The 13,063-nt window shown below is 37.1% G+C and overlaps 1 protein-coding gene and 1 non-coding gene across 2 annotated transcripts in view; both read right to left on the bottom strand.

Moving 5' to 3' along the window:
- LOC132621794 (FH protein interacting protein FIP2-like) overlaps positions 1 to 7,120 on the bottom strand; it is a 15,407-nt gene extending 8,287 nt beyond the window's left edge. The window contains exons 1-5 of the mRNA XM_060336217.1: positions 6,930 to 7,120; positions 6,181 to 6,290; positions 5,452 to 5,586; positions 4,655 to 4,810; positions 1,351 to 1,434 (exon numbers count right to left, since the gene is read on the bottom strand). Coding sequence (XP_060192200.1) covers positions 1,351 to 1,434; positions 4,655 to 4,810; positions 5,452 to 5,586; positions 6,181 to 6,290; positions 6,930 to 6,969 — 525 coding nt within the window. The 5' untranslated portion in view covers positions 6,970 to 7,120. The remainder of the gene's footprint in view (positions 1 to 1,350; positions 1,435 to 4,654; positions 4,811 to 5,451; positions 5,587 to 6,180; positions 6,291 to 6,929) is intronic.
- A 5,096-nt stretch (positions 7,121 to 12,216) lies between these two features.
- Positions 12,217 to 12,322, bottom strand: LOC132625350 (small nucleolar RNA R71). The gene has a single exon (XR_009576788.1). It is a non-coding gene; the product is annotated as a small nucleolar RNA R71 (small nucleolar RNA).
- Positions 12,323 to 13,063: the final 741 nt, after the last annotated feature.

The following is a 13,063-nucleotide window of genomic DNA, read 5'->3' as shown; positions in this document are numbered from 1 at the left end:
CCCACCTCTTCCAAAAAGACAACCTCGATCATTCATTACATATGATATATTGAGAGTTCAGGACGACTTAACAGCAAAGACAGATGCCGCCGCTGCGAGGCGAGGGAACAACTTGTCTGGTTTTCGGAGGTGAATCATAGAACACCAAAACCTGTGGTATATTATGGACCTAACATAGGTCACATACCTCACGACATAAGATTGAAAGATCCATGTGGGTGGGAAGACTTCTGTGGACATATATTCTTTAAGGTTGGGGATGGTAGCAGGATTAGTTTTTGGGGCCATAAGTGGTGTGGGGAGAATGTGTTAAAGGAAGCCTTCCCTAATTCATATCATTTATCCAGCCAAAGAGAGATAACAGTCCAACAAATCTGTAGGTCTCACGAGGGGTTGTTTCACTGGGATTTAAGATTCCGAAAGAACCTTCAGAACTGGGAGATGTAAGAGTTTCACAATCTGATTGAGTTTTTGTATGGGCTTGACACACCTAACAACTTGTCGAATGTATGGATATGGGTTATTCTGGGTTAGCTCTTTTTAGAAGAAGCTGACGCCATATGGATTCCTAGAGCACCGAGAAAGGTGTGTTTCTTTGCATGGTTGGCGACTAGGAGTGCGATCTTAACTGCGGAAAACTTGAGAAAGAGGAGGATTAATTATGTCAGTTGGTGCTTTACGTGTAAAAGTACAGATGCAAATGTTGATCACCTTCTTTTGCACCGTAAGGTAGCTAATCGGTTATGGAGGGTGGCTCTCATTTGCTCCGGATGCAATGGGTAATGCCAGGCACAGTGAAAGAGGCTTTGCAAAGTTAGGCTTATAAGACGGGAAAAGAGAAGCCCAAGGGCATGGAGGATTGCCCCCTTAGCAATCATGTGGGTCATTTGGAAAGAGAGAAATAGGAGGGCATTTTATGGGGTGGAACAAGATTTTGTAAAATTGCATAGGAGTGTTGTTTTGTCTCTAGTTACTTTTTGGTGTACTTACGTGGTACCTATTTGTATAGAGGATTGGATCTCTTTTATTGAGAACCATATGTTGATGTAGGTTATCTTCTTTTGGTATACAGCTTGTATACGGGGTTTCCCCAATTGTTAATAAAATTATTTACCTTATCAAAAGAAAAAGTAGCTCATCCACAGAAAGTTTAGAACTACTACGGTCTTTCTTGAATTATATATTATTCTAGACTATTATCACAAGTGTAAATAAAAGAAATTTACAGCTAAAGTTAGAAGCACACCCTCCCCAAGGTATTATGACTGTAATTATAACAGTACAACATTCTCAAAGACCATCACACTAAAGCAGTTGAAAATTCAGCAACATTCAATTAAGCAATCATACCCTGAATTTTGCACACTGAAGATTGGCACGTGAAAAGAACACCGTTTTCAGACATGCATAGCTGAAATCCACAAATGACAAGTCCTGCACATAGAACAGATACCATTGACTAATTAAAAACTTGTAGAAAATTGCATGAATTATGATATCAATATATTTGACATCGCCAAATGCTGGGGAGATTCTCCTAAGTTGCCAAAAAAGAAAAAAGAGGGGGAGGTGGGTGGGCGGGGGGCGGGGCGATTTACTATAGTAAAACAAAGAAGTCATCATCATATGCTACCAAAATGGGCTTCTTTTTTGGATTTTCCACCTTCGCTCCTTAGAGTAATAATTTTATTAAGGTGGGAACTTGTGACATCGCCACTAGACAACAAGTTGGTTGGCTGTAAATGGGTCTTCAATATGAAACATAAAGTTGATGGTTCTACTGAAAGATTCAAAGTAAGATTGGTGACTAAGGGATTCACTTAGACTTATGGAGAGATTATGAACAGACATTTGTCCCTGTTTCTAAAACTATGTTGCTCGGACTCTCCAAAAATGATGCCGCACCCGTGTCGGATCCTTCAAAAATGCACTACTTTTGGAGGATCCGGCACGCACCCGTGTCCATTTTTGAAGAGTCCGAGTAACATAGTTCTAAAATGAACACCATTAGAATATTTTGGTCTTGAGCAGCCAATCTTGATTGGGACTTACAACAATTTCATAATGAAGAATGCATTTCTTCATGAAGACTTAGAAGAAGAGGTGTATATGGAGATTCCTCCTGGATTGATACTAAACAAAATGAAGGAAAGGTATACAGACCGAAGAAAGCCTTGTATAGACTGAAGCAATCCCCTAGTTAGGGAATCTTAATAGTTCACTTGGTTGGCTACTAGAACTTTTACTTTGTTGGTGAGGGTTCGATTCCGCACCTTGTAATCCCCTCCCCTATTTCCCATTTTCATTCCCCTACCCACAATTTCCAAAAAAATAATAATAATAAAGCTCGGTGTGACAGATTCTGCAAAGCAGTGATCTCCTTCGTAACCAACAAAGCAATGTTGATCACACTCTCTTCATAAGACATCAAAAGGGTAAACTCATTCTTCTCATAGTTTATTTTGATAACATAGTAATGACAAAGAGGAGATGATCTGATTGAACAAGTTGTTGGCACAGGAATTTCAGATCAAGGATCTAGGAAAACTGCAGTACTTCTTGGGAATTGAGGTTATAAGATCAAAAGAGCAATGTTTCTTTCTCAAAGGATATATAATCTAGACCTCTTGAAAGAAACCAAAATGACGGGTCATAAACCAACAGAATCGCCCACTGAAACACAAATTTCAAAAGCGAAGTTAGAGAGTTAGTTGATAAGGAGAGGTATTAAATGTTAAAGTTATTAGTTTCAAAAAAAAAAAAGATATCAAAAGTTGGTTGGAACTCGTTTATCTTTCTCACACTAGACCAGACATAGCTATTCAGTCGACTTGGTGAGTCGGTTCATGCATGATCCCCGAGATCCTCATATGCAAGTTGTCTTTCACATTCTGCGGTGTCTGAAATCAATCCTAGGGAAAGGTCTAGTTTTCTCCAAACATAGCCACCTCCAAATAGAAGTCCTTATAGACCGGGATTGGGTTAGGTCTCTAGATGACAGGATATCTACATCGGGTTACTGTACACTTGTAGGAGGAAACTTGGTCACTTGGAGAAGTAAAGTGCAACTGCTAGATCGGTGCAGAGGCAGAATATAGAGCTATGACCCAGCGTGTCTGAACTTTCGTGGTTACAAAAGCTACTAGAGTAATTGAGATTGTCAGAAAAAGAAAAAGAAAAAGTTATCTTCTATTGTGATAACAAGGTTCCAATTAATATAGCTCATAGTTTAGTCCTGAATAGTGCATGTTGAAATGATTGACACTTTATCAAAGAAATAATTACAAGTGGGGTCTTGAGTTTGTTCCATGTGTCATCAGAAAGCAGCTGATGTATTTACCAAAGGCCTAAACAAAAGAATTTTTCATATACTGGTTTGCAAGTTGTGCGACATCTTTGCACCAACTTTTCTTTTTATCAAGTAAACAACTTCTTTTGATCTTTGCACCAACTTGAGGGGGAGTGTTGATTGATTGGAGACTTCCTAGATTAATTGAGGAGTGTTGATTTTAGAATATTGTAATTGATTGTGTAATTGTCTTTCCTTATTTAGTCAAAGGACAATTGTATAAGTACCCATTCTCATGGGATGTAAAAATCATCAAGAAATATAACGAAGCCTCTTCTTCTTCTTGAAATGAATTCAGGAACCAAGAGACATTGAGTCTTTACTTAAAATTCTCCCCTTGCATTGTTGAATCACATACCTCTATACCTCAACCCCTTCACCTGAAAAGCAAAATTGCCCCTAAAATTTATGATGTTTGCTTCATCCCTGTTTTATAGTAGACTCATCACTAGTGAAGACATTATGCACAACTTAGCTCATTGCCTCATACTGGTGTTACTGTACTGTACCTATTCACATCTCTCTGTACGAGTGCATTAGATATGAGATTGTGCCACACTTTGGAACTTCTCTTTTTTTTTATCGGTAATGCCACACTATGCAATATTAGGGAGAAAAAATTGCTAAACAAAAGAAAATTTGTGTGATAAGTTTCTTGGCCTTATCAACCCGCAACTAGCTCTTCTCTGCCTTATGCTAAGGCTTCAGTCATGAGCTCATCAGCTCATACGGAAAAAAAAAAAAAAAGAGAGAGAGAGATTGCCAGATCGAACATGCACTTTGCTAGCTGTTTTCTGGTGCATTTTGGGCAAAAAGGAATGCTAAACTCTTTAAGGATTATTATCTCTCAGAAGACCGTCTCTAAAATAGAGTAGTCTTTATATAATTTGTGGAGTAAGGACACAGGACATTCGTTAAATTCTCGATGAGTTCCAAACTCTTTATTCTATTTTTCCCCCTTTTTGGAAAATGGAAAACTGAGTGAAATGCATTTCCCTTTCTTAATGTAAGACTTATCTTTCTTGAGGACAATTTGTCCTTTGTCAATAACCTCTTTGACTGAACGGTTGCTCCTCTTATTTATTTAAACACAGAAAAACAACATAAAACAACGAGGAGAATCAGATCATGCCCATATATAGGATAGATGAAGCATAAGCTCTGTATGAAGCACAGAAACTAAATGAGAAAATGAACAGAGTTAATAAGACAACAAGACGGTACTGCAAGAAGTCTAGATTAAGTGTCCATATCTGCAAATAAGAGCAAAAAGAAATGAAATAGTCTAGCACTAGATTATATTACCAACTTCGAAAGATCAAGACCAGAAAGATTAATTCCCCGAAATCTGACTCTGTCAGATTGTATGCATTTGATAATATCAATGCGTGTCAATTCAGTACCCAACTCCTCATCCTCCTTCCTCTTACTCAGGGCAGCTTTAATTTCATCTACTAGTCCCTGAAATGAAATAGGTAAACTAAGAGCTCTTAACAACTCCATAGACACACGAAATCCCACACAAAGAGTATTTTAGCTGTCAGAAAATATTTTATAACTCTCAAATTAACTACGTTTCAGAACAACAGACCTTATCAGTAAATGAAGACAATGAAACTGACATCTTTATAGCTTTCATATAAAAGCACAACTATTGAGTAGGTGCGTCAAAATCAATGGTTTTGAAACCATAGAAAGTAGCGCTTGGTTCACCACAACCTTAGGAAATATATTGGTTTATAAACCAAGAAAATCTCAAGCAACCTCAATCTATATCTCAAATAGCTCAATGGTCTAGGACAGAGCTGGTCCTGTTCCCACTTGGAGAGGATCTCCTATGTCTTAAGAAGCATAAAGAAATAAATGAAAGAATATCATCTACATGAATCGCCAAAAAGTTACAGAAAAAGTATCTCCAAGGCATGAAAAACTAAGAAAAGCCATTGCAATCTTGCACTGGCACAAGGCACAGGCACATGGTTCAAGCAAACAAAATCTGCCCTTAAATCTTAATGACCCCATTCATATGGCAATATGAGTAATTTGGAACACAATACATACATATGTGCAGGATAAACAATTAAAGAGGATAATGGATTTACAAGAAGCTGATAGTACTCCGCTTCGCGCAGAAGCTGAGCATATTCAGAATCTTTCAGGGGTGGAATTACACCATCCCTCAACCAATTAAGGATATGGCGAAAATGCTTTCCGTCCCTGTCAACGAATACGTATCCCTGCAAAAACACATTGAAAGGAGATATGAAGTCGTGAAAACATATACCAGGTTAGCAAACAGAGTAATCAGGGTTAAGTTTAACTCAAGTTGAGACATAACCAAAAAAGTATGATAGGTGAAACCATCGGTTGGACCTTGGAAATATAGTTTGTTAGACACAAAAGTGCGAAAGGAAGTCTCTGACTAGAAGGAACTGAACGTGAACTGGTGCTTTTATGTGCAACCAGATAGGACGTCTCCTAGGAGTTTGTTATATGTTGTACTCAATAGTCATACTTTTTCCAATTAAGGGTTTTACTTGTCCTATTTGCAGTGTATGGCAGGAACAACTAAGCGTTTGAAATTCTTGCAGCTCTCTACTTCACATCATTGTATGCTGTGTGAGATAGAGCAGAATTTCAAGGGATAAGAACAGATTCCAATTCTCTCAGGTCATGGAACATACTCAAAATTTTCTAAAGTTAAGTAAAAGGCTAACTTACAATCCTCCTCTTTTAACTATGAATGATGCTCCAACTATTGTTCAACATCTGAGAGTCAACAGTAATGTGCCCCAAGAAATTAAAGAAGTGAGTGTGTGCATAGCATGTACCTTCTCTGACTCCTGGCGTATAGTATGACGACCACTAAACATAGCAGCGAGTAGCGAGTCCGGCTCACGCTGCGTGAGGGTGTCCAGTGTTGTGCAAAATTTCTTCCCTCCTTCGGAAAAGAATTTTCAAAATCACTCATAGAAATCAGATCAAAAGAGATTGTGTGAGAGAAAATGACAAGGCAAAATCCATTTCATAATTTTCAGCATTTTCATTTTATATTCATGTAACATAAGTGAAGATATTAAACATATTACTTATTTAATACTGAAATATGTAATCCATGAGCTTAAATGGAAGCCACCTCCAATATGCATGTGAACTCAATCTTGATGATGTAGTTCCGGATGAAGGTATCTCTGAGATAAGGATGGAGATACATTGATCACCAAAAACATTTTTTCAGATGTCGTGTTAGGAGATATTCTTCACTCCATTAGCTACTAAATGTTGGAACTTTAATTTAAGCAAAATTCAACTAGTGTATAGACGACTGGAAAAAGGTTAACATGTAATACAATCTTGTAGAGTGTTTCTTAATTGATTTATGTGGGTTGTAGCAGGAAATGGGAATTCAGGAAGGGAAAAGAAATAGATTACAATATTGTACCTCGTGCTTCATTCAGTGGACAGTTAGGAAATGGAAACCTAAGAAAGAGTAGTAGTTGCCCAGAGTGACAAAATTGGAAATCAAGTCGTCACATCACTAGGTTACGATTGAATGCCAAGGAGCACGGGAAGGGCTTACCGATATTCAGACGAACCATGGAAGATGAACTGTCGGCCATTTCCTGGGGATGGATGGATGATTCAATGGACTCCCCACTGCATACAATACGATAGATTCTCCTTCCAGTTAGTCTCCGGCCATTCTTTCTGGTTTCTAGTCCTGCAAAACCAGCACTTAAGTAAATTTCCACTTTACCTCCTACACTTTTGGTCCTCCCTACGGGATAAAAGAAAGGGAAAAGGGTCAAAAATACGCCCCTCTACTTTGAAAAAAGAGCTAAAACTATCCTTCAAATTTATTTTGGGTTAAAAATATCCCTCTCATCCTTAAAATTTTCAAATATATCCCTATCTTGATAGAAATTATCCCCCAAAATAACCTAAATTATTTTTTAAACCTGCTCCATCATTTAAATCCGGCTCAACTAAATAATAACACATAAGATCCCCTTATTCCCCCAATACGTAAGTTTGAAGTTTGAGGGAACTGGGGAATAAGGAGATCTTATGGATTATTATTTAGTTGGGTCGAGTTTAAATGATGAAGCTGATTTAAAAAATGATTTCATTTTATTTTAGGAGATAATTAACGTCAAGACAGGGGAATATTTGAAAACTTAAAAAATAAGAGGGGCATATTTGAAAACTTAAAGAATGAGAGGGGTATTTTTTACCCAAAATAAGTTCGAAGGATATTTTTAACCCTTTTTCTAAAGTAGAGGGGTATTTTTGACCCTTTTCCCTAAAAGAAAAGTACACCTAACCATTTTCACACGCTTAAAAAAATTACTCACTCCAAAAAAAAAAAAAAAGTTAACTAAACTACCCCTAATTAAATAGACATTGAAATTTAATCACATAATACTTAATAGGGACAAATCTAGAAAGATAAGGTTAATTGATTCTTGATTTAATAAGTGGACATTTTTTTACCCAAGAAAAAAATGCTAAGTGAATACTTTTTTTGATCCGGAGGGAGTAGCATTTAGGAATATCCCACTTCTGTTAGAATGATTAATTGACAACTTGATTACTTGGTATGAAAGAAAATATTGAATTTCTTATTTATTTTTTATGTTGGTGAATACCGGAAAAAATATTATTCCAATAGCATTTATATATAATCGCGCAAATAAATGAAAAAATAAGTCGCGTCGTGCCTGTGTAAGCCATCCACATAGGTCCCCAGCCCGTTTGGTAAGGACCGGTGCAATTTCGGGGCAAAAGAGCCAGCTCGTCCTATCTCGCAAAACTAATAGGTTAATACACACGACGGGTCTCCAAACGAGGGTCCTCGGTGTTTGGGCCAAATAAATGAAAAAATAAGCCGCGTCGTACCTGTGTAAGCCATCCGCATAGGTCCCCAGCCCATTTGGTAAGGACCGGTGCAATTTCGGGGCAAACAAAGCCGGCTCGTCCGATCTCGCAAAACCAATAGGCTAATACACACGACGGGTCTCCAAACGAAGGTCCGCGGTGTTTGGACCAAATAAAGGGAAAAATAAGTCGCGTCGTGCCCGTGTAAGCCATCCGCATAGGTCCCCAGCCCGTTTGGCACAGACCAGTGAAATTTCGGGGCAAACAGAGCCGGCTCGTCCGATCTCGCAAAACCAATAGGTTAATACACACGACTTGTCTCCAAACGAGTGTCTCGGTGTTTGGACCAAATAAGTGAAAAAATAAGCCGCACCGTACCTATGTAAGCCATCCGCATAGGTCCCTAACCCGTTTGGTCAAATCGATGCAATTTCCGGACAAATAGAACTCGCTGGTCCGATCACGCAAAACCAATAGGCTAAGATTGCATTTCAAAAACTGCAAGTTATTTGTGTGCATTTTTTGACAAATGTGACCCATAAAATCACGCTTGATATCTACTTTTTAAACTTGTGATCGGAAATAAACTCTACACACTTGTAATTATGAATCATCTCGTTAATGTTGAAAATAAGAAATTTAAATTAAATTATTTATAAATATGGAAAAGTGATTTTTTTTTTTGGACAAAAAAATAAAATAAAAGTGTGCCGCACAAATTGGTTCGGAGGGAGTAATTCTTTTTAGCTTTATAAACTGGCGGACTGCACTCCAGTTTATAGTTGACAACTCTCTCTTTTTTCAGCCACAACTTTATCATGGAACATAAGAAATGTGGTTTCTATTTATTTAACTTGTATTTTTTAAAAAATATTTAGAAATTAATGAACAAATAATGACAAAATTTAGAGTCTCTGCATATGCATTAAGCCAGAAATATTTGTGGAATGAGTAGTTAATGACGTAGGTAGCAGTTGACAACTGCTATCTATAAAATTGCATTTCAAAAACTGCAAGTTATTTGTGTGCATCTTTCGACAAATGTGACCCATAAATCACGCTTGATATCTACTTTTTAAACTTGTGATCGAAAATAAACTTCACATATTTGTAATTATGAATCATCTCGTTAATGTTGAAAATAAGAAATTTATAAATATAGAAAAGTGACAATTTTTATTTTGGACAAAAAAAAATGTGTCGCACGAATTGGTTCAGAGGGAGTAATTAATTTTAGCTTCATTATCTTACGGACTGCCCTCCATTTTATAGTTGACATCTCTCTCTTTTTTCAGCCACAACTTTATCATGGAACATAAGAAATGTGTTTCTATTTATTTAACTTGTTTTTTTAAAATATTTAGAAAATAATGACAAAATATAGAGTGTCTGCATATGCATTCAGCCAAAAATATTTGTGTAATGAGTAGTTAATGATATCGGTAGCAGTTGACAACTGCTATCAATAAAATTGCATTTCAAAAACTGCAAGTTATTTGTGTGCATCTTTCGACAAATGTGACCCATAAATCACGCTTGATATCTACTTTTTAAACTTGTGATCGAAAATAAACTTCACATACTTGTAATTATGAATCATCTCGTTTATCATGGAACATAAGAAATTTATAAATATAGAAAAGTGACAATTTTTATTTTGGACAAAAAAAAAATGTGCCGCACAAATTGGTTCAGAGGGAGTAATTCATTTTAGCTTCATTATCTGACGGACTGCCCTCCAGTTTATAGTTGATAGCTCTCTCTTTTTTCAGCCACAACTTTATCATGGAACATAAGAAATGTAGTTTCTAGTTATGTAACTTGTATTTTTTTTAAAATATTTAAAAATTAATGAACAAATAATGAAAATTTTTAGAGTGTATGCATATGCATTAAGCCAAAAATATTTGTGTATTGAGTAGTTAATGATATAGGTAGCAGTCGACAACTGCTATCTATAAAATTGCATTTCAAAAACTGACCCATAAATCACGCTTGATATCTGCTTTTTAAAATTGTGATTGATGTGGCGTGATTTTACGCCACAATCGATGCTTTTTTACTATAAGTTTTACTTGTTTTTAAGCAAACCTATGTGATTTTACGTGGTTTTTAGTGTTTTTCAGGTAAAGGAACAGATTCGGCACAATCACAGTGGAAGTGCAGAACCAGGTCGTAAATGAAGTTTACGGTCCGTATTCTACAATACGGGCCGTATTCCATGGTCGTATTAAAGGATCTCAGAACCAGAAAGTCAAGTTGAGAAGAATGTGATTTACGATTACGGACCGTATTTCAGTTTACGGTCCGTAAAGTATCACGTATTTAATCATTCGAGCATCTGGCAGAAAGTCTGAGTTTGGCAAAGTGAAAGACGACATGCAGTTTACGGACCGTAAACCACTTTACGGTCCGTATTTTAGAAGAGTGAAGTTGCACACAACTGAGAAGACGATTGGGGCGTAAACCATTTTACGGTTCGTAAAGTGATTTACGGACCGTATTTCGCCATGACGGGACCAAAGTGCAAATCTGTAACTTTTGTATTTTCAAAACCTATAAATAGTCATTGTAGGGTTTTAATAGACAGCAGTTATTATATTTTTGTCTCTTGACTTAGAACATTAAATACTCTCTAGTTTTTGAAGATTCAAACATCAATTCAAGTATTATCAATTCCTCTTTTATTCCAAAGTAAGCATTATGAATTCTTCAATTTCTTATTTCTTGTTCTTTGTCATGAGTAGCTAAATTCCCTTACTAGGGTTGTGAACCCAATGATGGGTGTTTTGTGATTGGGTTTGTGATTGATATACAAATAATGGACTATTAGGGTTTAGTTATTCTTCATTCTTCATTCATAATTAATGGTTGCAAACATTGATTAAAGCCATAAACCTTGATTTATTTGGGAAAATAATTAGGGTTGGTAAGAATAACTAACAAGAACTCAAAGCTTTAAACTTTGTTTAATAAATTCACTTAGGAATAAGAAGAATTTACTTGGCATGATTAATCGTTCTTCATAGTCACTTTCTTATATTTGGGAAAATCATAGAAAGATATAATCTTTATTTATTGGGAAATAGTAGAGATTCACATAGAGATTAAGTGCATTCATATAATGATCCATTACAAGTATATCAAGATCAATACCCATGATCATACACTCTATCTAACGGGGACACAACCTTAGTTTCTTTTACCATAAATTTCCACCAAAGCAATAGTCTAGCAATTAGTTATAGAAAAAACCAACTTTTACCAAAATCATCGGATTAAGACATTAGACCTAGAACTTAGCATCTACAACTTTAGTAACCTTTCCACACCATATTCCCTGTGGGATTCGACCCCAACCTTGTTGGGTTACTATATTTGACAACGTCCGCGTTATACCATTAATAGGTGTAATTTGAGCGTATCAAATTTTGGCGTCGTTGCCGGGGAATACGGTTTTGAAATTACTAAGTAGTGTTTGCTTTGATTAAAGTCTTTTGCTTATTCCATCACACCTTGTTTGCTACTCTGTGTAAACCAGGTGAACATGAATCAAAATCAGCAGAATCAGCGTGCTGGTAATCAGGTGAATCGGTTGAACAATCAGGCGAATGAATCTGATGATGAGAACATTTTTGCTGAACTTGTTCAAGAGGAGGACTATGCATATGCTATTGTTCAATCTCGAGTTGGAGATGCTACAGTGAAAATCGACTCATCTCTATACCAGCTGTTGAAGCTTGAGGGATACTTTCGGAACTCTACCGAAAATGACCCTCAACGTCATTTGCAGAATTTTGTGGATGTGTGTGCTAATCACATCCAGAACAATGTTCCACAGGATGCTATTCGGTTGAGGTTATTCAAATATTCCTTAGCTGGAGAGGCAAGAACATGGTTCGAGAAGCTGCCCCGAAATTCGATTACTTCATGGGCAGAGATGGTAGCTGTTTTTCTTACAAAGTGGTACCCCCCTAGCAAGAAGGCTGAGATTCGCGACAAGATATATGAATTCAAGCAGCGACCGGGGCGACAACTATATGAAGCCTGGGAGAGGTTCAAGGAGTATTTACAGAAGAGCCCGAATCATGATTTTCCGGAAAATATATTGATGGAGAAGTTCTACCGAGGGTTAGATCCAGTAACACAGTCAGTAGCTAACACTGCAACTGATGGCTGTTTTATGAACAAGACCTTTCGACGAGTGACCAACATACTTGACAAGCTGACAACTCATAATCAGGCTTGGCACTCAAACAATGTTGTTGTGGTACCGTAAGGTAGTGCCATGATCCAGAATATAGTGAAGGAGAATCAATACACCCAGCAAACATTGGCAGAACTGGCAACAAATATTTCGTTGTTGACAAAGAAGTTTGATGAATCTCAAATCAAGAAGGTAAATGTTTGTGAGGATGATGCAGTTTTGCCTAAAGGGATGTACCATGCTCAAGATGGTCCGTTCCTTGATGGGCCACCTATGCAGGTTGAAGATGCTAATTATGTTAATAACTTTCAAGGGGGTTATCAAAGACAGAATTACCAAGGTGGCTATCAGAATCAGAACCAGAATCAATGGAGACCTCAGCAAGGTCAAGGTGCTTACAACAACTCTGGGAACTACAACAATAATTATGGTGGTGCGAACCAAGGGAACTACAACAACAACAAAAAATTTGGGAACAAGAATTCCAATCCTTATATACCATCGAAAGGGCAGTCATCAGAGCAGGGTAGTTCGAAAGTTGAAGCAATGCTTGAGAAGATTCTGGCCAATCAATTGAAGTCTGAAAGGACTTTATCTGGGCTGACAGAAATAGTGGGTTCTCATACAGC

This window comes from Lycium barbarum, chromosome 12 (genome assembly GCF_019175385.1).
Source record: "Lycium barbarum isolate Lr01 chromosome 12, ASM1917538v2, whole genome shotgun sequence".
Classification (NCBI taxonomy): Eukaryota; Viridiplantae; Streptophyta; class Magnoliopsida; order Solanales; family Solanaceae; genus Lycium; species Lycium barbarum.
This window is presented reverse-complemented; position numbering and strand designations above follow the sequence as displayed.